Source organism: Eleutherodactylus coqui, chromosome 10, assembly GCF_035609145.1.
Source record: "Eleutherodactylus coqui strain aEleCoq1 chromosome 10, aEleCoq1.hap1, whole genome shotgun sequence".
Lineage (NCBI taxonomy): Eukaryota > Metazoa > Chordata > Amphibia > Anura > Eleutherodactylidae > Eleutherodactylus > Eleutherodactylus coqui.
Window position 1 is genome coordinate 37,307,469 of NC_089846.1, and position 25,615 is coordinate 37,333,083.

The following is a 25,615-nucleotide window of genomic DNA, read 5'->3' on the forward strand; positions in this document are numbered from 1 at the left end:
CCTGACCCACGTATTGAGTAGTGTAATACTGTATTTGTTCTGTAATTCAAGATGTTCTTTATACTGTATGTTGCACTATTTGTTAACTTCCTTCTTTTGTGTGTTCTTCATGAATGCTATGACTAAGCTATTAGTCATGGCAACCAGCTATGTGCATGACGGAATGTTTTTAGTAATTAACCTAATGGAAGCTAACAGCAGTAGGAGAACATATCACCATAGCCCTCCCATTCCCAATACTGTTGGCAAATGAAAACTTGAAAACTTTTTTTGGTATACCGGCTCTTCTGTACATGACCCATCAGATGTGTGATTACAATTTAGTACAAGCTTTGTAGATATTGCATTAATTACTATATACAAAGTAAATAAATGGGGCTTCCCCAGTACCCTGTACTCCCTGAAGGAAGCTATATGTCTCCAAAGCAGGTAAATGCTGCCCGAGTCCACATACATGAATGTAAGGCCTCCAGCACACTAGTATATTTTGAGGCCGTGTCATGGGTGATGGTGCGCAACATAGCTTTTAGGATATGATGCAGCAGACAGAGTTACAAAAATAGCCAGTTTTTATTCTTAGTCCAAATAACTAAAAATGAACAGCCCTATGATGTCAAGAAAAGAAATCAGCTTTTACGGTATCATCTCTCAATCCTAACTATGGCTCGCTAAGGCCTAGAACTAGAACTATATGCGCAATACAAAATAATGCTGCTTCATGCTTTATATAGAATAATCAGGACACTATTAGCATACAATATGAATAATGCAACGTGAATTCTAACACAGTTTAGTAGAACATCAAACCACAGATTGCTGAACACATTCTGATGATCAAGGAATATTCTTCTGCAGTGCTCTCTATCTGGAAATAGTTTACCTAAACTCTACTTGTAAATAAGTGTCCAGGCTCCACCCTGGTCAGTCCAATAATAATTCACTCCCAGCTGGTCGAACTCTGGATAAATCTGTACTGCCCATGTTACTACCGTAGTGTTCAAATCCTCACTACGGCGCAGCATACCTGCTGGCTAATTTACAAGTCATTATTACTGTTTACACTTTCAGCTTTCTTTGAGGCCGGCCTCACTTACGTAAGTCACGTGGAAGTACTAGCATCAACCAGCTCAGATTAACCTCAAGTTGGAAGCGTTCCATGACCACAATTTCCAGGTATCTGGCTGGTGGACCCAATATCCTCTTGCAGCTGAAGTGAAGACACAGCACTGAACCTCGCTCTCCCTTTCTCACAGACTGTCGTACCCAGGGTGACAGCATACTTGTAATCTGTGGCACCTCTGGATTAGCTCCTGCATAGTTTAAGACACCTTCTGGTTCTCAGTCTAATGACCCCCTGTTCTCAGGGCAGCTCATCTGCTAAGCTTGTCATACTGATTGCCCTCCTACCAGCTTCCTCCTGTGCCACACAGCACTACTCCTCACATTAAAGTTCCTGCACCTTGTCCTGGCTGTGACACAGCTCCCACATCTTATATAGTGCTGACATCACCTCCCTCAAATGTTTGCACAGAGCATGCTCAGTTTTATATTGCTGAAATTTGGTGCAAATTTTGGCATAATTCAGTCTTCACCAAGGCAACCATTTAATCATTCAACATACCCATTTATATGCTGCCTGCATAATTCCACTGGCAGCACATGGCGCCATTATAGCCTATATACATGGACGGATGAAAAAAAAGCATGGTAAATCCTATTCTTGTCTATTTTATGGATGAGAAATAGGACATATCAATGCATGCAATACTAGTGTCCACGTGATGTCCAATGCAAAACTTGGGTGCAACTCTTAGTTACAGCCACTGTGCACCTAGCCTATGCTTGATCTTTTGAACTTGAAGCTGCTGGTCCAGGGGGGGTGATATAATTAAGTAAAATTGTGCCCTCTTGGATAAAAAGGGTTGTGTGAAGTTGAAAAAAAAACCAGATACAAATGTCTAATCTTGATAGAATTTGTAGAGGAGCATACACCGATAGTCATCAAGTCTCTAAGTGCTCATAAAGATTATATACAGCAGATCCCCAGTCCACCAATCTGCCCTTCAGCCACCGTTGCCCAACTACTGTATTATTTGGCTAACAGTAGGTGGTTCTGAACAGGAGACCCCGATTTATCAGATAGGAGTCTTCTAAAGGAGTAGTTGAAACCAGAGAATCCTTTTAAGCTACCAGATATCATCGCTACATTAGGACATTTGTGCAATACTATGAGAACTGCACCATGAATCAACCCTTATAATGTCACTGGAGGTCTCAAAAACAAGATGAATCACTGCACAATAAGATGTGAAGAATCTATACTTTTTTTTCCAGGCAATGGTCTAACGTTGGAGGGAGCAGTACCATCAGAACAAGATAGTCAGCCCAAACCAGCAAAACGAGCACGGACATCTTTCACAGCAGAGCAGCTCCAGGTATGAGATTGGCTGATGGAGGTCTTGTAGACTATCAAGCCACATATGAGACTGCCATTAACGTTCTCTCTGCTATAGGTGATGCAGGCACAGTTTGCTCAGGATAATAATCCTGATGCCCAAACACTTCAGAAACTTGCAGATATGACAGGACTAAGCAGAAGAGTTATCCAGGTTAGTATTATGAGACATGTACTGCGATTTATTAAAATGATGATAGTTTTAAGAGGTCTCCCCTAAGATAGCCGTTCATGTATGATTGGCAGGAGATTGACTCCCAGGACGGCCAGCAATCAGCAAAACGAAGGGGCAGTGAGCAAACTAATGTGGTGGTTTCTGGTGCTTCAACTCCGGCCTACTCGCTGGAATGGGTTGAGATGCAGTAGTAGCTACATTCATATGGATGTCGCTATGGCAGATACTGCAGGGAAGGGACCACAGCTCTTCATTGGGCTCCAACACTAGTATGAGCAGAAGGGTTAAACCCCTACTGATCATAAATTGATGGCTTATCCTAAGATAGAATGTAAGATTACAGATTATAACAAATGAATGGACGACCTTGTTCAAAGATCGTCAGAACGGCTGTCCTTCTTGTACATAGAGGAGAATCCCAGATTTCAAGATGGGTTATCCTAAATGGACCTAATGGGGGTGCATGTATATAATATTCCCTTTGCTATGTAATGGTATGGCCAAACAGAGCCAAGAAACCAAGGCCCAGGCTATCAGCCGATTGCCAAGCCAGCTTCCGTTAAAAAAGTGTCTGCTAGTGAGGCAATCACTTTAAATTATGATTATTTATGGGATGTAATCCTCTGTGACGCAATGTAAAAGAAACAATGAGAGTTTTTGACTGCCACTAATCGATGTGCCGATAGCTACAGTACTGTGCAAAAGTTTTAGGCAGGTGTGAAAAAAATGCTACAAAGTAAGAATGCTTCCAATACTAGAAGTGTTAATAGTTTATTTTTTGTCAGTTTTAACAAAATTCAAAGTGATCAGGCAAAAGAGAAATCTAAATCACATTAATGTTTGGTGTGGCCACCTTTTACCTTCAAAACAGCATCAATTCTTGTAGGTACACCAGCACAAAGTCAGGGATTTTGTAAGATTACAGTCAGACGTATGATTAACCAGTTATACTAAACAGGTGATAATGATCATCATTTTTATATGTAGGTTGAAACACAGTCATTACAGAAACACAAACAGCTGTGTAGGAGGCTTAAAACTAGGGGAGGAACAGCCAAAATCTGCTATAAAGGTGAGGTTGTGGAAAACAGTTTCATATCACAGGTCATACACCAAAGCAACACTAAACACAGCAACAAGACACAAGGTAGTTATACTGCATCAGCAAAGTCTCTCCCAGGCAAGGGCGTAACTATAGGGGATGCAGGGCATGCGGTTGCACCCGGGCCCAGGAGCCTTAGGGGGCCATAAGGCCTCTCTTCTCCATATAGGGAGTCCAGTACTATGAACAAAGCATTAAAATTGAGGGCCCTGTTATATATTTTGCATTGGGGCCCACGAGGTTCAAGTTTCGCCTCTGCTCCTGGGTAAAGATTTCAAAGCAGACTTTGGTTTCAAGATGTGTTGTTCAAACTCTTTCAATGAAGCACAAAGAAATGGGCAATGTTGAGGACCGTAGATGCAGTGGTCTGCCAAGGAAACAGAGCAGCAGATGAAACACACATCATGCCTACTTCCCTCAGAAATTAGAAGATGACCAGCAGAGACATCAGCTCAAAATTGGCAGAAACCAGTGAGACCGGAGTACACTCATCTATTGTTTGGAGACATTTGGCCAGAAGATGTCTTCATGGAAGAGCCTACCTTTAACCCCTTCCCGCCCCATGACGTAAGGGTACGTCATGAGAGCGGGGTACTTCCCTCAAAATGACATACCCTTACGTCATGGGGATAGCGCGAGATCATAGCAGATCTCGCGCTATCCCACAGCAGGAGCCGGCTGTCACTAGTAGCCGGCCTCCCGCTGCGACAGCGGGGGGTATCGGAGATGTGCTCCCCCGCTGTTAACCCCTTGCGCCCTCCCTCTGTGACTCCAGCCGGCTCTCGTGATAACATTGCGAGAGCCCGGCTGGTTGCTATGGCAACAGGACTCCAGATAACGGCGTCCTGTACTGCCATTGCCTAAGATCGCTGTAATAAGCGATAAGGCATGGCAGGAGAGAAGTCCTGCCATGCCTTATCGCAGCGATCAGCAGTGCTGCAGTAAAAGTCCCTCAGTGGGACACAAATGGTATAAAAATATGAGCAAAATAAAGTACAAAAAATAAAAATGTAAAAAAATGTAAAAAAACCCCCCTTTTTTATGCTTTTTCTCATATTAGCATAAAAAAGTCAAAAAATTAAAAATCCCACATATTTGGTATCGACGCGTCCGTAGCGACGCGTACAATACACTGAACACGCTTATTTTCCTGCACGGCAAAAATCGTTTTAAAAAATGCTAAAAACTGAGGTAAAATGCTGAGGTAAAAGCGTGTACCCCAAAATGGTACCAATAAAAACTACAGCTCGTCTCGCAAAAAATAAGCCCTCACAGAGCGTTGTCCATGGAAAAATAAAAAAGTTATAGAACTTTGAATGCAGTAAGTTTAGAAAAAAATTATAATTTCCAAGAAAAGGGTTTTTATTGTGGAAAAGTGGAAAAACCTAAAAAAATGTAAGAATTTTGGTATCGTTGTAACCATACTGACCAGCAGAAAAAAATGTGTTGTATAATTTATGCTGCATAATTAACGCTTTAAAAAAAAAATCTATGGCAGAATTGATGCGTTTTTTCTCCCTTAGATCATAAAAAAAACAATAAAAGTTTTACGATATAGTCTATGTACCCAAAAATGGTACCAATAAAAAAACTACAGTTCACCACACAAAAAACAAGCCCTTATACGTCCGCATCGACAGAAAAATAAAAAAGTTATGGCTTTTGAAAAATGTAGATGAAAAAATACCAAAAATCGTTTGGTCCTCAACGCCAAAATAGGCCATGTCCTTAAGGGATTAACGTAGAAACAAGGTCCAGGTGCTCCGGACTGATGAATCAATATTCGAAATATTTGTCTGCCACAAGAGCGGCACAATATTAATGGTGTCCTCAATGCTAAAAACTAAATGCAGATACTTATCCATCATGCAGTAGCATCAGGGAGGCGTCTGATTGGCTCCAAACTTATTCTGCAGCAGAACAACAACCTAGAACATCAAGCCAATGTAATTAAGAACTATCTTCAGCATAAAGAAGAACAAGGAGTCCTGGAAGTGATGATGCAGCCCCCACACAGCTCTGATATCATCATCCAGTCTGTCTGGGATTACATGAATATGCAGAAGAATTTGAGCTAGCCAAAATTCACAGAAGATCTGTGCTTAGTTCTCCAACATTTTTGGAACAACCTCCCTGCCTTTCCTTCAAAAACTGTGTGCAAGTATACCGAGAAGAATTGATGCTGTTTCGAAGGCAAAGGGAGGTCACACCAAATATTGATTTCATTAGATTTGTTTTTTGTTCACTCACTTTGCATTTTGTTAATTGACAAAAATAAACAACACTTATGTTTTTGAAAGCGTTCTTACTAGGGATGAGCGAGTATACTCGCTAAGGCACATTACTCGAGCGAGTAGTGCCTTAGCCGAGTATCTCCCCGCTCGTCTCTAAAGATTCAGGGGCCGAAGCGGGTGACAGGTGAGTTGCGGCGGGGAGCGGGGGGGAGAGAGGGAGAGAGAGATCTCCCCTCCGTTCCTCCCAGCTCTCCCCCGTCGCTCCCCGCCCCCCGAATCTTTAGAAACGAGCGGGGAGATACTCGGCTAAGGCACTACTCGCTCGAATAATGTGCCTTAGCGAGTATACTCGCTCATCTGTAGTTTTTACTTGACAGCAATTTTTCCACACTTGCCTAAAACTTCTGCACAGTCCTGTAAATAGATAGGAAGAAGCATATCCAAGTTAATCGTCAATATAGCGTATCCTTTTCAATGTTCCCACCGTCCCAAGCAGTTTCACACCGGTACTTATTGTTTCCATACTTTGTATCATCCATAACTGATACAATATGTATTTGCTGATTTTTTGTAAAACAATTTAAAATCCCCAGGTTTGGTTTCAGAACTGCCGAGCACGACATAAAAAACACACGCCTCAGCATACAGTGCCTCCACCCGGCCCTACACCAACCCGTCTCACCTCTTCACTTTCAGATGACATTCACTTCTCCCCCTTCAGCAGTCCAGAAAGAGCCAGAATGGTGACATTACATGGATATATAGAAAGTAAGTGACACCTGTCTTCCATTTCTGCAGTAGTATTGTACCTGAATGAGGAACAGATGAATGAATACACTTCACTGCTCATCTATTAGATATTGTGTTTCTTCAGATCTAAGCATAATGAAAACTTCCATCCACTTACCTAAGTAAAGATGGTGGATGTAAGGCTGTATAAGCTATTAACCCTTTCCAATCCAATTTGTATCCTGGTTTTCCTAGGGGGGGGCTTACTCTTTTTCTGCCATTATACAACGGCACTATCTGCTGGCTAAAGCCAGTACTGCATGAGGTGACACGTTGGATAGGCTCCGACAGCAGAGAGGCGGGCAATATACAGTAAGAGAACCCCGACGGACGTCTTCCAACATCAGAGCTGTACAGCCTTAAATCATAAAGTCTTCAGAGGTCAGACAGTGGATTGGAAAGGGTTAATGCTCCGAGGCATGCATAGATATTTCTCCAGTAGTTGTGTATGTAGTAGGTTTATGTCATAGGTTCGCCACATCTTGAAAATGACAGCTTGCATTTTGCTGATGGATTCACAGGCGGAGAACTTAATTTATTTGCTGGTGCAGAGATCAGATCAGAGGCATAGAACTTATGGATCCCCATAGCAAAGCTCAGAATTAGGCCCCTCCCATACCCCTGCCCCCTCCAAATATATATTCTATTAGATAACTTTTATAACATGGCAGGCTCAGATACAGTCACTCAGCTCCAGTATTACTCTAAATAATGTAGTCATCATATAATGGTCAGATACCACAGTGATAGTGATCACAGTTCAGTTACCTCCTGTGATCACAGGGGACGTTTTCACTGATTAAGTCTCTGGTGATATAGATACATATCTAAAGGACAACTTTTGCAACAGTATTAAATACAAAAAAAAACAGAGTGAAAATATCACCATATAAGTCCAATACTCACTTAAATGAGTGAGGAGCCCATTAGAGGAACAGAAATGGCTAACTCCCCTCAATATCCAAGAAGGCAAAAGGAATTCCCAATGGGAAACCAATCATATGGAAGCACTAGATGCAGAAAACTCTCCAATATCCAGGTTTATTAGGCAATCCAATATACATGTGTACGGCTCATATAAGCAGCTTGATACATTTCGGGTATATTATGTTATCCCTTTCCTCAAGAAAATGACAACTTTTATAATATGGCAGGCTCAGACACAACCACTCTGGTGTCCTTTCCGGGTAAATGATCTGATAACAGTGACAGTATGTACATATAACTGTGTACTTAACTCCTTCACTTATCTCACGGTTACCGAATCATCTATGGTGATAGTGTATTATAGGATGTCTCTCCCTTCTTACAGGTCAGGTACAGTGTGGGCAGGTGCACTGCAGACTCCCTTATGCTGCTCCTCCAGTGCATCTCAAAAGTGACATGGAAGCAACACTGTCTAACAGAGGAGACAAGGTAAGACTCGCTGCTCATGATGAGGTATTATATTGGATGTCGCAACCAAGTTTTAGCCTCTTATACTGAAGATGGAATCTATAAGGTGTTTCAAAAGTGTGGAAATACCCATATAGAATGAAAATGCTTTGGAAGATAGTGATAAAATTTAACATACAAGCTTTGGGGGAAGGGAGAAACCTGTTAAGCCATGCCACCAAAATGTCTTCTACTGGCACAGTTCTCCATGAGGCTATGTTCACACTAGCATTTTTTCAACTGATCCAGTTTTATTAAAAATGGATATGAGAAGTGAAATGGAAGCATCTGTAAATCTTTCCGCTTACATCTGTTTTTCAGGGAGGTGGAGATGGTGGTTCTTCAATGAATGTGCTCACTGGTTAGCTCTGTTGCCTTATAATGCTGGGGTCGTAGGTTCAAATTTCATCAAGGACAACATAGATTTTGAAAAACTCCATACTGCCATCACCCTTGGCCAGAATTGAATCTATGACTCCAGCTCTGTAAGGAAGGAGTGCTAACCACTGAGCCTCAACACCTTCTATTTCAACACAGCCCTATACAACCATCACCCTTGGTCAGGTTTGAACCTACAACTCCAGTACTCTAAGGCTGTCTTCACACTAGCGATAGGCTTTCTTGCGATTCGAGAGTGAGTGAAAACGCATGATAATGAAACCAATGATTTTCAATGGTTTCATTCTCATTTGCGATGTCTTCACTCAACCCTCGCAGCACTAAGAATAAACAGCGCTATCGCCCATTGCTTTCAATGGGGCCGGCGACAGCATCTCCAGCCCCATTGAAAACATAGGGAGTACATCACGCTCCCCTAACACAGCTGAGACAACTACGGCAGGGGATTCCTTAATGCTCGCGGGGCTGAAGGAATCCTCTGCCACAGCTGTGACAGCTGTGGCAAAGGTCCGGCGATGCTATCCCATTGCTTTCAATGGGGCCAGCGCTGCTGCCACCCCATTGGAAGCAATGGGATTAAGGCATGCCCTAGAGCAATGATTTTCTGGGAAGGGCTTGAAATATAAGTCCTTCCCTGATAATCATCCCAAGCTGTAAAAAAAAGTAAAAAAAAAAAAATTTTACTCACCTAGAAGGGCAGTCCGGCTCTTTTCTCTGTCCCGGCAGTCGTCTTCTGTCTTCTGGAAGCCGGGGATTGAAAAATCCCTGCCTCCAGAAAGCGCTGCCTGTGATTGGCTGAGTGCTGTGACCAATTACAGGCAGCGCTCAGCTGTTAATTAATGACAGCTGGACGCTGCCTCTGATAGGTCACAACACTCAGCCAATCAGAGGCAATGCTTTCCGGAGGCAGGGATTTTTTAATCCCTGGCCTCCAGAAGACAACTGCCGAGAATGGAGAGAAGAGCCGGACTGCTCTTCTAGGTGAGCAAAACATTTTTTTCAAGCCCTTCCCCGAAAATCATTGCTTCAGGGCATGCCTTCATCCCATTGCTTTCAATGGGGTGGCAGCAGTGCCGGCCCCATTGAAAACAATGGGATAGCAGCTGTGTCAGGCGAGCGCAATGTACTGCCTATGTTTTCAATGGGGCTGGCACTGCTGCCGCCAGCCCCATTGAGAACAATGGGCGATAGCACAGATTTTTCTTAGTGCTGCGAGTGTTGAGTGAAGACATCGCAAATGAAAATGAAACTATTGAAAATCATTGGTTTCATTATCATGCATTTTCACTCACTCTTGCATCGCAAGAAAGCCTATCACCAGTGTGAAGCCGGCCTAAGACTACCATACTTGTTTTTTCATTGCCAGAGACTAAACACAGAGAACATAAAAAACCAATATGGCCATTACCGTTGGTCAGATTTGAACCTACAACGTCAGCACTGCACATCATCAGTGCCAATGACTGAGCCGCCATACTTTTAGAAGAATAAACGCAGTGAGAACATACATCCTACATTCATATGTTGTCCATTGTCACACATGAACATAGAACTCCAGTGTTACAAGGTGTGGTAGCTCAGTCATGAACACTGCTGCCTTGCTGGTTAAGGGGGAACCAATAGTACCCCCCTCCTCCCCAGTCCAGTGCAAAAAAACCCAAAACAGAACGGAGATGGAAAATGCATAAACGGATTAAAACTGAAGATGTTCCACTTCAATATATGTCTATGGGCTTGGAAACGTTTGCTTTCTGTTTTGCCGTTCCCACGATGGATCGACAAAACGCTAATGTGAAAACGCCCTAAGTCTGTCTTGTTTCCAGTCTCCATCTGTTTCACATTCACATCTAAAAATGTTTAGAGTCTCCCTCAAGACTCTGTACTCTGATATGATAGTAGTAATCAATTTTGCCTTTGCGTAAAATTGGAGATAAGCCATTTGCATTTAGGACCCGGTTGAGAGCGGTGTGTTTATGTGTTCTATCAGTATACACACAGCGTAGTCAGTATTACCTACCGTTGAAGCATTTTTAGTGTATTCTGTTGGCTACATTAGGAATGTCTCAGTGACCACCTTTTGAGTTCATGCAGCTACACATCCTAAATGGCCATAGAAGGTTCTATCTGCTATAAACATAAGGCCTCATACTTGTTAAGGAAAAGTTGTCTTGGTATGTGATGATAGGGGCTTTCCAACTCTCCCCCAACAGATGATGTTAGAGGAATGAAGGATTGTGCACCTTGAATTTCAACACCTTATCCTTTTGTTCTCCCTGGAGATAAGTCCCCATCAGAGCTGTGGCTTACCACCCTCTGCCCATGGAAAATACATGAATGCTCAGCCAAACTGAGTATTCATGCATACATAGGAGTCATACCTGTCAGCCAAACGAGCGTTCAGCCGAGACCTGTTGATGGTGTATGGGCACCTATATATGAAAGGCTTATTCTATGCTGCCTTAATTAACTGTAGGTCACCACTCCGGAAGCTGGAAAAATGAAAGTATAGAATGAGAAGACATCATGAAGCTATGTGCCAGGGATATAATGAATGGGTCATATCTAGAGATGAGCGAGCATACTCGTCCGAGCTTGATACTCGTCCGAGTATTAGGGTGCTTGAGATGCTCGTTACTCGAAACGAGCACCACACGGTACTAGTCTCGATTAAACGAGCACTGACCATTGAATTCAATGGAGCCGGCAATACAGCCGGCTCCATTGAAAGCAATGGGCTGCCAGCGATCTCAGGATGAATTTTCGGGAAGGGCTTAAAAATATAAGCCCTTACCTGAAAATCATCCTAAAATGTGTAAAAAAAAATATGTCAGCATAAAGATAAAGATCGTTCTCCTCTGCCATAGCTGTAACAGCTGTGGCAGAGAAGAACGATGTTAGCCCATTGAATTCAATGGAGCTGGCAATACAGCCGGCTCCATTGAAAGCAATGGGCTGCCGGCGAGCGCGGGAGTGAGACCCCCCTCCCCCGCACTGTCAGCATAAAAATCGTTCTCCTCTGTAACAGCTGTGGCAGAGAAGAACGATGTTAGCCCATTGAATTCAATGGAGCCGGCAATACAGCCGGATCCATTGAAAGCAATGGGCTGCCGGTGAGCGCGGGATGAATTTTCGGGAAGGGCTTAAAAATATAAGCCCTTACCTGAAAATCATCCAGAAATATGTAAAAATAAAAAAAAATGTATACTCACCTTTCCTCTGCAGCCGGAGTTCAGCCGCGTCTGGCCGGCAGTTCTCCTGAACTGCTCTGAATAGTATTCAGCAGCCGGGGATTTAAAATCCCCGCCTGCTGAATGAGCTGCCTCTGATTGGTCACAGCCTCACCAATCAGAGGCAGCTCTCACTCATACCCATTCATGAATGGGTGAGTGCTGCCTCTGATTGGCTCAGCGCAGGGACCAATCAGAGGCAGCTCTCACTCAAGCTGCCTCTGATTGGTCAGGCTGTGACCAATCAGAGGCAGCTCATTCAGCAGGCGGGGATTTTAAATCCCCGGCTGCTGAATACTACTCAGAGCAGTTCAGGAGAACTGCCGGCCAGACGCGGCTGAACTCCGGCTGCAGCGGAAAGGTGAGTATACATTTTTTTTTATTTTTACACATTTCTGGATGATTTTCAGGTAAGGGCTTATAATTAGAGATGAGCGAACGCGTTCGTCCGAGCTTGATATTCGTGCGAATATTAGGGTGTTCGGGATGTTCGTTATTCGTGACGAACACCATGCGGTGTTCTGGTTACTTTCACTTCCTTCCCTGAGACGTTAGCGCGCTTTTCTGGCCAATTGAAAGACAGGGAAGGCATTACAACTTCCCCCTGCAACGTTTAAGCCCTATACCACCCCCCTGCTGTGAGTGGCTGGCGAGATCAGGTGTTCGCCTAATATAAAAGTCGGCCCCTCCCGCGGCTCGCCTCAGATGCGGTGTGAGTTAGATGAGGGACAGTGCTGTTTATACCGGAGCTGCTGTAGGGAAAGAATTGGTAGTTAGTGTAGGCTTCAAGACCCCCCAAAGGTCCTTATTAGGGCCACTGATAGCTGTGTGTTGGCTGCTGTTAGCAGTGGGATTTTTTTTTTTTTCTCAAAATCGCCTCTGCAGACCGTTGCACCTGGCATTAGGGACAGAAGTGCTGCATAGGCAGGGAGAGTGTTAGGAGTGAGTGTAGCCTTCAAGAACCTCAACGGTCCTTTCTAGGGCCATATTTATCCGTGTGCAGTACTGTCCAGGCTGCTGTTGGCTGTGCTGCATTTTTTTTGGGCTTCTCAAAATCGCCTCTGCAGAGCATTGCACCCTCCATTGATACTGCAGGGAAAGAATTGTATAGGCAGGGCCACAACACAGTTATTATTCATAGAATATACGCAGTGCTGCCTGTTGGTGGGAAAAAACTGAAAACAAATCTATTTGTCCAGCCTGTGTCCGTCCTTACGCCTGTGTAGACGTGTGAGCTGCGTGAAAAACATTGCTAAATCATACGCAGCCAGCTACGCTTTACTGCTGGGTTCGCCATTTGCTTTCCTTAATTGGGAAAAAAAAATACCTGCTCTCCAAGAGTTATAATAACTCTGCTACCCTCACGTTCTGTGACACATAAGCAGGGACACAGCGCAGTTATTAAACTTCGCAGGTTCATTGAATATACGCAGTGCTGCCTGTTGGTGGGAAAAAACTGAAAACAAATCTATTTGTCCAGCCTGTGTCCATCCTTACGCCTGTGTAGACGTGTGAGCTGCGTGAAAAACATTGCTAAATCATACGCAGCCAGCTACGCTTTACTGCTGGGTTCGCCATTTGCTTTCCTTAATTGGGAAAAAAAATACCTGCTCTCCAAGAGTTATAATAACTCTGCTACCCTCACGTTCTGTGACACATAAGCAGGGACACAGCACAGTTATTAAACTTAGATAATTCATTCACTAGAGGCAGTGGGGCCTTTCGTTTTCCAAAAAGGGCAAAAATTATATTTGGCCTGCAGTCTTGCGCCAATTTATTTCCTGCCTGGGAAATCTAATCACTGGTAATACAGCATGCTGAGGGGTAGGGGTAAGCCTAGAGGACGTGGACGTGGACGTGGCCGAGGACGCGGAGGGCCAAGTGAGGGTGTGGGCACAGGCCAAGCTCCTGATCCAGGTGTGTCGCAGCTGTCTGCTGCGCGATTAGGAGAGAGGCACGTTTCTGGCGTCCCCACATTCATCGCCCAATTAATGGGTCCACGCGGGAGACGGTTATTAGAAAATGAGCAGTGTGAGCAGGTCCTGTCCTGGATGGCAGAAAGTGCTTCGAGCAACCTATCGTCTACCCGCAGTTCTGCGCCGTCCACTGCTGCCAATCCGAATCCTCTGTCTGCTGCTCCTCCTTCCTCCCAGCCTCCTCAGTCCACTACAATGACACCTGCTCAGGAGCGGGAACACTCCCAGGAACTGTTCTCGGGCCCCTGCTTAGATTGGGCAGCAGCGGTTCCTCTCCCACCAGAGGAGTTTATCGTCACTGATGCCCAACCATTCGAAAGTTCCCGGGGTCCGGGGGAAGAGGCTGGGGACTTCCGCCAACTGTCTCAACAACTTTCTGTGGGTGAGGAGGACGATGACGATCAGACACAGTTGTCTTGCAGTGAGGTAGTAGTAAGGGCAGTAAGTCCCAGGGAGCAGCGCACAGAGGATTCGGAGGAAGAGCAGCAGGACGATGAGGTGACTGACCCCACCTGGTGTGCAACGCTTACTCAGGAGGACAGGTCTTCAGAGGGGGAGTCAAGGGCATCAGCAGGGCAGGTTGCAAGAGGCAGTGCGGTGGCCAGGGGTAGAGGCAGGGCCAGACCGAATAATCCACCAAGTGTTTCCCAAAGCGCCCCCTCGCGCCATGCCACCCTGCGTAGGCCGAGGTGCTCTAAGGTCTGGCAGTTTTTCACAGAGACGCCTGACGACCGACGAACAGTGGTGTGCAACCTTTGTCGCGCAAAGCTCAGCCGGGGAGCCAACACCAACAGCCTCACCACCACCACCATGCGCAGACATATGATGGCCAAGCACCCCGCAAGGTGGGACAAAGGCCGTTCACCGTCTCCGGTTTGCACCCCTGCCTCTCCCCCTGTGCCCCAACCTGCCACTGAGATGCAACCCCCCTCTCAGGACACAGGCACTACCGCCTCATGGCCTGCACCCACACCCTCATCTCCGCTGTCCTCGGCCCCATCCAGCAGTGTAGTTCAGCGCACCGTTCAGCCGTCGCTTGCGCAAGTGTTCGAGCGCAAGCGCAAGTACGCCGCCACGCACCCGCACGCTCAAACGTTAACCGTCCGCATCGCAAAATTCATCAGCCTTGAGATGCTGCCGTATAGGGTTGTGGAAACGGAGTCCTTCAAAAGTATCATGGAGGCGGCGGCCCCGCGCTACTCAGTTCCCAGTCGCCACTACTTTTCCCGATGTGCCGTCCCAGCCCTGCACGACCACGTCTCCCGCAACATTGTGCGCGCCCTCACCAACGCGGTTACTGCCACGGTCCACTTAACTACGGACACGTGGACAAGCACAGGCGGGCAGGGCCACTACATCTCCCTGACGGCACATTGGGTGAATTTAGTGGAGGCTGGGACAGAGTCAGAGCCTGGGACCGCTCACGTCCTACCCACCCCCAGAATTGCGGGCCCCAGCTCGGTGCTGGTATCTGCGGAGGTGTATGCTTCCTCCACTAAAGCACCCTCCTCCTCCTCCTCCTCCTCTGTCTCACAATCAAGATGTGTTAGCAGCAGCATGTCGCCAGCAGTCGGTGTCGCGCGGTGTGGCAGCACAGCGGTGGGCAAGCGTCAGCAGGCCGTGCTGAAACTACTCAGCTTAGGCGATAAGAGGCACACGGCCCACGAACTGCTGCAGGGTCTGACACAGCAGACCGACCGCTGGCTTGCGCCGCTGAGCCTCCAACCGGGCATGGTCGTGTGTGACAACGGCCGTAACCTGGTGGCGGCTCTGCAGCTTGGCAGCCTCACGCACGTGCCATGCCTGGCCCACGTCTTTAATTTGGTGGTTCAGCGGTTTCTGAAAAGCTACCCACGCTTGTCAGACCTGCTCGTAAAGGCGCGCCGGCTCTGCGCACATTTCCGCAAGTCCCACACGGACGCTGCCACCCTGCGCACCCTGCAACATCACTTTAAGCTGCCAGTGCACCGACTGCTGTGCGACGTGCCCACACGGTGGAACTCTACGCTCCACATGTTGGCCAGGCTCTATGAACAACGGAGAGCTATAGTCGAATACCAACTCCAACATGGGCGGCGCAGTGGGAGTCAGCCTCCTCAATTCCTTTCAGAAGAGTGGGCCTGGTTGGCAGACATCTGCCATGTCCTTGGTAATTTTGAGGAGTCTACCCAGGTGGTGAGCGGCGATGCTACAATCATTAGCGTCACCATTCCTCTGCTATGCATCTTGAGAAATTCCCTGCAAACCATAAAGGCAGCTGCTTTGCGCTCGGAAACGGGGGCGGGGGAAGACAGTATGCCGCTGGATAGTCAGGGCACCCTCCTGTCTATTTCTCAGCGCGTACAGGAGGAGGAGGAGGAGCATGAGGAGGATGAGGAGGAGGGGGAAGAGACAGCTTGGCCCGCTGCTGACGGTACACCGGCTGATTGCCTGTCATCCTTTCAGCGTGTATGGCCTGAGGAGGAGGAGGAGGAGGAGGAGGATCCTGAAAGTGATCTTCCTAGTGAAGACAGCCATGTGTTGCGTACAGGTACCCTGGCACACATGGCTGACTTCATGTTAGGATGCCTTTCTCGTGACCCTCGCGTTGCACGCATTCTGGCCACGACGGATTACTGGGTGTACACACTGCTCGATCCACGGTATAAGGAGAACCTGCCCACTCTGATTCCCGAAGAGGAAAGGGGTTCGAGAGTGTTGCTATACCACAGGACCCTTGCGGACAAGCTGATGGTAAAATTCCCAGCCGACAGCGCTAGTGGCAGAAGGCGCAGTTCCGAGGGCCATGTTGCAGGGGATGTGCGTAGATCGAGCAGCATGTACATCCCAGGCAGTGCAACAGTCTTTAAGGGCCTGGCCAGCTTTATGGCTCCCCACCAAGACTGTGTCACCGCTCCCCAGTCACGGCTGAGTCGGCGGGAGCACTGCAAAAGGATGGTGAGGGAGTACGTAGCGGATCGCACGACCATCCTTGGTGACGCCTCTGCCCCCTACAACTACTGGGTGTCGAAGCTGGACACGTGGCCTGAACTAGCCCTGTATGCCCTTGAGGTGCTTGCTTGTCCTGCGGCTAGCGTGTTGTCGGAGAGGGTGTTTAGTGCGGCTGGGGGAATCATCACAGATAAGCGTAGCCGCTTGTCAACCGACAGTGCCGACAGGCTAACACTCATCAAGATGAACAAAGGCTGGATTTCCCCAGACTTCTGTTCTCCACCAGCGGACAGCAGCGATACGTAAGCAATACGTAGGCTGCACCCGCGGATGGAAGCTACGTTCTCTCTCACCATCCAAAACGGGGACATTTCTGCTTCATCAATCTGTGTCTAATATTCCTCCTCCTCCTCCTCCTGCTCCACCTCCTGAAACCTCACGTAATCACGCTGAACGGGCAATTTTTCTTAGGGCCACAAGGCTCACTCAAATAATTTTTCAGAACAATTTTTATAAGTTTCAATGCGCTTAAAAGCATTGGAACTTTAACTTGAACCAATTTTTCGTTACACTGGGCTGCCTCCAGGCCTAGTTACCACTTAAGCCACATTAACCAAAGCGATTAATGGGTTTCACCTGCCCTCTTGGCTGGCCATGGCCAATTTTTGGGATGTACATTAGTACTGTTGATACAGCAATTTGTGTGGGCCCTCGCCTACAGTGTAATCAAATTAATTTTTAGCCCACCTGCATTACAGCTGACGTTACCTCAGCTGTGTTGGGCAATGCAATGGGATATTTTTGTGTACCGCCGGTGGGTTCCAGGGAGCCACCCATGCTGTAGGTGCACACTGAGTTTTTAATACATCTGTACACTTCTAAAGAACCCGTCTGACCGGGGCATGCAGTGTGGGCCGAAGCCCACCTGTATTACGCACGACATTACTACCTCAGCTGTGTTGGGCAATGCAATGGGATATTTCTATGTACCGCCGGTGGCTTCCTGGCACCCACCCAGGCAGTGGGTCCACAGGGAGTTAAACCTACATGTGTCCACTTGTAAAGAATCCCAGTCTGACTGGGGCATGCAGTGTGGGCCGAAGCACACCTGTATTACGCACGACATTACTACCTCAGCTGTGTTGGGCAATGCAATGGGATATTTCTATGTACCGCCGGTGGCTTCCTGGCACCCACCCAGGCAGTGGGTCCACAGGGAGTTAAACCTACATGTGTCCACTTGTAAAGAATCCCAGTCTGACTGGGGCATGCAGTGTGGGCCGAAGCCCACCTGTATTACGCACGACATTACTACCTCAGCTGTGTTGGGCAATGCAATGGGATATTTTTGTGTACCGCCGGTGGGTTCCAGGGAGCCACCCATGCTGTGGGTCGACAGGGACTTCACAATAGGGAGTTGTACCTGCCTGTGTCTATGAATTAAAAAGCCCGGTCTGACTGGGGCATGCAGACACCTTGACAGAATGAATAGTGTGTGGCACATAGGTTCCCCATTGCTATGCCCACGTGTGCAGCTCCAGATGGCGGTGGCACAGGATTCTATTTCTCATTGCTTCTGTACAGCATTGTGGGCTATCGCTCCGCCACTTTTAAAGAGGGTCGCTGCCTAGCCGTGCCAACCTCTGCAGTGTATGCCTGCGGTCCCTCGTCATGGCAGACGCAATTCTAAATAGACATGAGCGTGGTGTGGCATGAGGGCAGCTGAAGGCTGCGCAGGGACACTTTGGTGTGCGCTGTGGGGGGGAGGGGGTGCGGTTGGGCAGCATGTAACTCAGGAGAAGTGGCAGTGGAGTGTCATGCAGGCAGTGATTGTGCTTTGTTGGAGGTAGTGTGGTGCTTAGCAAAGGTATGCCATGCTAATGAGCGCTTTTCAGAAGTAAAAGTTGTTGGGAGGGGGGGGGGGGCCCACTCTTGCCGCTATTGTGGCTTAATAGTGGGACCTGTGAACTTAGGATGCAGCCCAACATGTAGCCCCTCGCCTGCCCTATCCGTCACTGTGTCATTCCCATCACTTTCCTGAATTGCCCAGATTTTCACACATGAAAACCTTAGCGAGCATCGGCAAAATACAAAAATGTTCTGGTCGCCCATTGACTTCAATGGGGTTCGTTGTTCGAAACGAACCCTCGAGCATCACGGGAAGTTCGTTACGAATAACGAACACCCGAACATTTTGGTGTTCGCTCATCTCTACTTATAATTTTAAGCCCTTCCCGAAAATTCATCCCGCGCTCGCCGGCAGCCCATTGCTTTCAATGGAGCCGGCTGTATTGCCGGCTCCATTGAATTCAATGGGCTAACATCATTCTTCTCTGCCACAGCTGTTACAGCTGTGAACGATCTTTATGCTGACAGTGCGGGGGGGCACTCTTGCCGCTATTGTGGCTTAATAGTGGGACCTGGGAACTTGAGATGCAGCCCAACATGTAGCCCCTCGCCTGCCCTATCCGTTTCTGTGTCGTTCCCATCACTTTCGTGAATTTCCCAGATTTTCACAAATGAGAACCTCAGCGAGCATCGGCGATATACAAAAATGCTCGAGTCGCCCATTGACTTTAATGGGGTTCGTTACTCGAAACGAACCCTCGAGCATCGCGGGAAGTTCGACTCGAGTAACGAGCACTCGAGCATTTTGGTGCTCGCTCATCTCTAGTCATATCAGATTTACTGCTATTTGAATACTGATACTTAAGAAAGATAGTGGAGGAAATCTGACATAACTGATGCAAAGTAAAATTGGAGCTGTTGTCTAATGCAACCAATCAAATTGCTTCTTTCATGTGCCAAGGGCTGTCTGAGCAATGAGAGCTGCAATCGAATTGGTAGATGTGGGCAAGGGCTCAATCTTTCTGTTCCACTATTTTGATAATTAGGGAGATGGAATAAAAAACCTCCACAGTGCCACCTATTGGAAGGCAGCATTCCTTTTGATTCTCAGTCATTGTTACAAGGCTTGTATAAAGAGTCTGACTTTGGCTTGAAGGAATGCTGCCTTCCAATAGGTGGCACTGTGGAGGTTTTATTCCATCTCCCTTGTTTGCATATTACCCAGAGGAGCGTGCATGGCCATTTGAGTCTCCTCACTCACCGTCTAGGTGCTCTCCCTAAGGAGAAAAGATAGCGTTTCTGACCCCACTATTTTGATAAATCTCCCCCATTTTGTAAAAAATGAGATAGGCTTGAAAATACATTTGTAGTCTCTAACTATATCATTTATTATGGCAGGTAATCCTTTTTCAATATTGAACATCATCTCCTACCATTGGGAACACCATGAAGCCCTTTAAGCAGCCAGGGTCGTGAAGGACTCAGTTGAGATGGGCACCCAGCACAGAGGACGTTGAGTTCCCTTTGACTTTTATTTTTGAGGAAAGTGGCTAATACACATCTGAGACTTTCATTTTCCTTGGAATGAGCATGGACTTTGCCTCCTGGGATAAGCAGATAAGGATTATGATAATCTTGGTGAAAAAGTTTGATATTGGTATTAAATTATAACACACTTACAAATGAATGCTACCCGTTCTCAGACTGAATTTGTCATCCATTGCATTTGGGTTGAAGACCGATTACCACCAACAGGAGGAGACCTCAGTAACTTGGCCTGATAAAGATGCAGGAGAAGACAGCTGACCACAGTTGAACCAACCTGAATAGTACATATGATAAAGTGGTTGGTTTCATATGGAGACAGTAAAGCCCAATGACCAGACCACAGCATTTTGGTTTTGGGTTGTTGCCGGTACAGTGAAAAGCATCCAGATCTACTTCATATTATTTCTATCTTCTCAAAATTTGTATTCCTCTATTCATGGCACTCTGCTTCTCTTCCCATTTCTTTACCACTAACTATTGTTTGGATAGTTGATATATTGTGGAGCAAATTCTGAAGTATTACCTCTGAATGAGTGTGAGTATAACTGTATTGACTCCTCATCTTGCTCACCTGGTGTATTTTTGGTAGACGGTTCTAGAGGGCCATTGGGGAGAGGGAGCCCAGCCCAAATGGTTCCATCCTCTTTGCTATTGGCTGGTAAGAACTTTTGCAAGCCTCCCCTCTACGGAAGAACTGCTTTGTTAGTAAACATGGTGGTGGTAAATTTGCCCAAGAGTCAAAGATTGAGTGTGGAGAGGGGAAAAAAACTTTTTGTCCTGGGTTAAAAACTCTGCGCCATATTGGGAAGAGAGGCATTTTGATCTGTATGCTCCACATCATTGTAGGGGTGAAGATCTGCGACAACGACTGAACAATGAATGATAAGCAAACTAATTATCATTCGTCAGGTATAAAAATCAAACGATGTTCGGCCTGTGTAAACACACAACCATTCATCTATGAATGGCGACCCATGTAGGGTGAATGGAGGCAGGCGGAGATCTCTTCCGTCCGCCTGCCTGAATGAAGGCGGACGGAAGAGATCTCCGTCTTCATTCACTGAATGATTACCGGTCCTGTGTGGAAGCACAGGAGGAATCATCGTTGGGGTGATTGTCAGGTGAATTGTCCCGCTATAAGGACTCTAATTTGAAATATCCAACCGATATACATTTCAATGCTGCCTATTGTCTATATGGAACTTTCAATGATAAGAATTGCAACTTTATACAGTTTTTATTAGTTTGGTCCCACTTCAATTATTCTGGTGTAATGTCCAGTTGTGATGAGAGAAGGACCCGGTGGGTTTTCACACTGTTGACCAGCTCTTACAACAATAGAGTCTACAGTTTCAAGAAAAGCCATAAAACCGTGTTTATCCCACTCAATTTAGTACTTATTTTTTGTGTAAAATTTAGCCCAAAGCACGTTTTAAAAGCACACATTGTCTTATATGCATACTATTGTCAATGAACTCATTTTGTAAAATTGGGGCTGTTGGGTCGTTCATAGCCTGTTTGATTTTACGTTGGTTTGCTTTGCACATTTGTAATTCTGCCCATATCTGATAAAAAACCATACTACCAGACTAGTGCTGCCAACATGCAAATCTATAGCACCCAATGGTAAAATTCTTCATCTCTTCAAGGGTACTTGTAATTTCACCATCACTGATAAACAAAGATGCTAACACTTGTACACTGAAACTCAGCAGACAACCTCCATCTATATACTCTGACATGGGACCACCATTCTGAAGTTTAGCAAGACACCCCCCACGATCGGCAAGTTATCTACTATCCTGTGGATAGAGGATAGCTTGTAATCTTAGTAAAACCCCCTTTTTATTGTATAACAATGGATATAATCTACATCAATGTTTCCCAACTTCAGTCCTCAAGAACAGAGGCGTAACTTGAAGCTCCTGGGCCCCAATGCAAAACCTGTGACAGGACCCCCAACTATAATGTTTTATTCATAGCACTGGGCTCCCTATAGGCAGAAGAGAGGCTTTATGGACCCCCAAAGGCTCCTGGGCCTGGGTGCAACCGCATACCCTGCTTCCCCTATAGTTACACCAGTGCTCAAGAACCCCAAAAAGTCATGTTTTCAGGATTTCCTTAGTATTACATAGGTGATATGATTGTCGTTGGTGTCTCAGACATTGCCACAGGTCTTCTTACTATAGGATATCCTGAAAACATGTCCTGTTGAGGGTCGTGAAGACTGTAGATTGGGAAACACAGATATCCATAACAGCCACATTATAAATACATTGCATTTCTTATTTGGTTTTGGTGTTTAAGGGGGTTTCCAAGATATTCAAAAAGTTGCTTATTGTTAAGAATCATGATAAAATAAGAAAATAAGCTAAAAAAAGAGGTATTGTATGGAATACTGCTGAAACCACTGAATGGCTGCAGTGGTGACATGGGGTATAGGGACATCATCGCTGCAAACAAGTCAACAAAGCTTGATTGGGGTTAGCAGCAGCAATGGAAGGGGTGGCTTATTAAATAGCCAAGGGTTGTCTTTATCTAATGCTATGACAATTCCTGGGGATGAACACCTTTTTGGAAACCTTGGACATCCCCTTTAAGCGATAGCATGCTTTATATCTCAGAGCAGTATTCACAATTTTCCATGTTCCTACTGTAACAAATCAACAGCTAGTTGACAGACATAACTACTGACTGATAAGATGAGCTTGTATCATGCAATGCCCTATGCTGTACTGCAGGGGAAAGTTTTTCATATATCAATGCACTATTACTTGGTATAATTCTGTCACATCCCAGAATACAAATCACTATGGAAAGATCTGTGCAGCCATTAAAAGGGTTGCCCCACTTCTAGCTATTTTGTTGCAGGAAGTAGACAGCTGCCTGAGTTGGTACTGCAGGCTGAGCACTACTGAAGTGAATGGAACTGCAGTACCAACTTGGGCCACTGTACCATGTATGGAGCTGTCTGCTTCCTGCAGCATAACAGCTAAAAGTGTGACAACCCTTTTAAAGGGAACCTGCCATAACTTTGAGCCTCATAAACTATGTTGTGGGGCTAAAAAGTCAGGGGACATGGGAAGAAGTTGTGTTTTCTTCTCACCGGATACCCTATTCCTGCTATGTGTTCCCAAAAAGTTGGCACTCACACACACAGCTGTCTTTTCAGACAGCTTTGTGCACGCACTAGTCCATAGAGATCAATGAAAGAGCACATGAGCAGAGATATTTAAAAGGAGTCACACGGTGTGCTCGGGCCAAGTTTGTGGGGACAATGTGCAGGAACTGGATACCAAGTGAGTATGAAACACAGGTCTCCGCACTCACAGTTGCCTCAACTTTGAGCACCATAATGTAGTTTATGGGGCTCAAAAGTGATGACAGATTCTCTTAAAGAGGGTCGGTCAGCATTTTGGACATATCTGTTTTGGTAAATAATTGTATTCTACAAGAAATAACCGTTCTGGAGCTTCTTTTCTTAGAACTTTACTGTATGTTGATTGGCGCCTTTCCCATCTGGTCATGTGTGTGACATCATTCATGACGTGCCCAGTCATGAGCAAGTGCACTTGTGGCTGGGCGTATCATGAATGATGTCACACACAACCCCCGGAACCCCAAATGTGTGTGACATGCAAAACCTCTCTGGCTGCCTGACGGCAATCAAGACTCCATTGGGTATGTTCACATGACAGAAAGCGGAAAGCGCCCAGACTAAAGCGGGAGGTGAACCGTCCATCTGCATACCACATAAGAAGTGTGTCACTGTCAACATTTCAGGATTGTAGTATCTATAAAAGATCATAAAGGTACTACTAGAGAAAACAGATCAGGCACAGCTGGATCGCCCTCTTCTGCTATGCAGTTAGGTCAATTATGATTTCTCAGCCCTATCTTCACCATAGCTGAATAGGGGATTTGTGCAAAAAATGTACAGAACAGGCAAATAAAACCTATTGCAAAAATGCTTTAGAATGACCTATTTTGCACTCTTAAAAAAGTGTAGTTACTCTTTAACACAGAAGTTTTCTTTACTACTATCCTTAAATTGGCCTTTTATAACAATTCTCCGTCATTTCACTTTCTTTTCACACTAATGAGACAAAAAGTGGCTCTGGTTTACTTAACACCACAATACAATGTAGTCTTAATAGAATACTTCTTATATAATTGTTTTTGGGAGAAAAGCTATAACTTTCCAATCTAAAATAAGAACTCTCTTTCTTTGTCTGCAGAGAATGGAGGGGCGCTGTAAACATGTTTCATTGTCTTTGTAATAAGAACACATAAAAATACTTTGTAAAAGTCCAACATTTTCACATCCTAATGAAATCAGCTTTTGTAGGATAATTTTCTTAAATCTCATGGTCATTATCTCACAATTTCAGGGAACATTAAGATTCCTGTACTTTTATAGAATCCTTAGGAGAACATTTGTCGCAACTGACAGAGGTGTTTGTGGGACACATACATACAAACGGACATATTGTGCCCATATTTAAAGGGAATCTGTTAGTTTGAACATGTTGTCCAAACTGCAGGCATCATGTTATAGAGTCGGAGGAGCTGAGCAGATGGATAGATAGTTTTATGGGGAAACATTCAGTATAACTTGCATTCATAGCTCTGCTTATTCTAAGCTGAACAGTCCAGTGGGCGGAGCTATCAGTGAGTGACAGCTGTCTGTGTATGACTGTATATACAGGGGTAGCTGTCAATCACTGATAGGACCGCCCACTGGACTGTTCAGCTCAGAATAAGCATAAGGTTATACTGAATCTTTCCCCTTAAAACTAAATATCCATCTGCTCAGCTCCTTCTGCTCTATAACATGCTGCCTGCAGTTTAGATAGCATGTTCCAGCTGATAGACTCCCTTTAAATGTATGTTCTATGGATGTAGCATCCTAACTATCATGCTTCTACTGATCTGTCTTTCATTACCGTAGACTTTTATGATCATCTAAGGTTTGTCAAGAAAAAGATTGAGGGGTCTGATTGAGGCAGTGATACAGTTGCTTAAAATTTGCATGATACACTACTCAAAAAATTAAGGGAGCACTTAAGCATCCAGTATAACCTCAAGTCATTTAAAGTTTAGAGATATCAATCTGTTCAGTTAGAAAGCAGAAGTGATTGTGTATCAATTTCACCTGCTCCGGGGGGTTCCTCTATCCAAAGATGGAGAGAGCTGGTGGGAAAATGTAAACTAGATGCTGTAATTCCAGCAGCTGGATGAATAGACACATGCATCCCAACAATGTCCTTCCAAGGCGCTATCTAAGTCCGACTGCACACATACGGGTCGGATTCCGCATATGGGGGCCCGCAGCGGAATCCAACCCTGTACCCAACTGGCATCTGCTTGCATCTGTCTTTTTTTCTGTACTGGAAACCCCCTTCTGGACTCCGCAATGCAAATACAGTGGTACCTCGGGATGCGAGCGCCTCAGCTTGCCAGTTTTTTGACTTGCGAGCAGGCTCTCTCCCGAATT

General features: G+C 45.7%; 1 protein-coding gene across 1 annotated transcript in view; it reads left to right on the top strand.

Moving 5' to 3' along the window:
* The window catches only part of LHX6 (LIM homeobox 6), a 135,586-nt gene extending 115,242 nt beyond the window's left edge, over window positions 1-20,344 (top strand). Inside the window, exons 6-10 of the mRNA XM_066579781.1 lie at window positions 2,335-2,435; window positions 2,514-2,609; window positions 6,560-6,734; window positions 8,068-8,171; window positions 19,969-20,344. Of these exons, the coding sequence (XP_066435878.1) occupies window positions 2,335-2,435; window positions 2,514-2,609; window positions 6,560-6,734; window positions 8,068-8,171; window positions 19,969-19,989 (497 nt within the window). The 3' untranslated portion in view covers window positions 19,990-20,344. The remainder of the gene's footprint in view (window positions 1-2,334; window positions 2,436-2,513; window positions 2,610-6,559; window positions 6,735-8,067; window positions 8,172-19,968) is intronic.
* The last annotated feature ends 5,271 nt before the right edge of the window (window positions 20,345-25,615 follow it).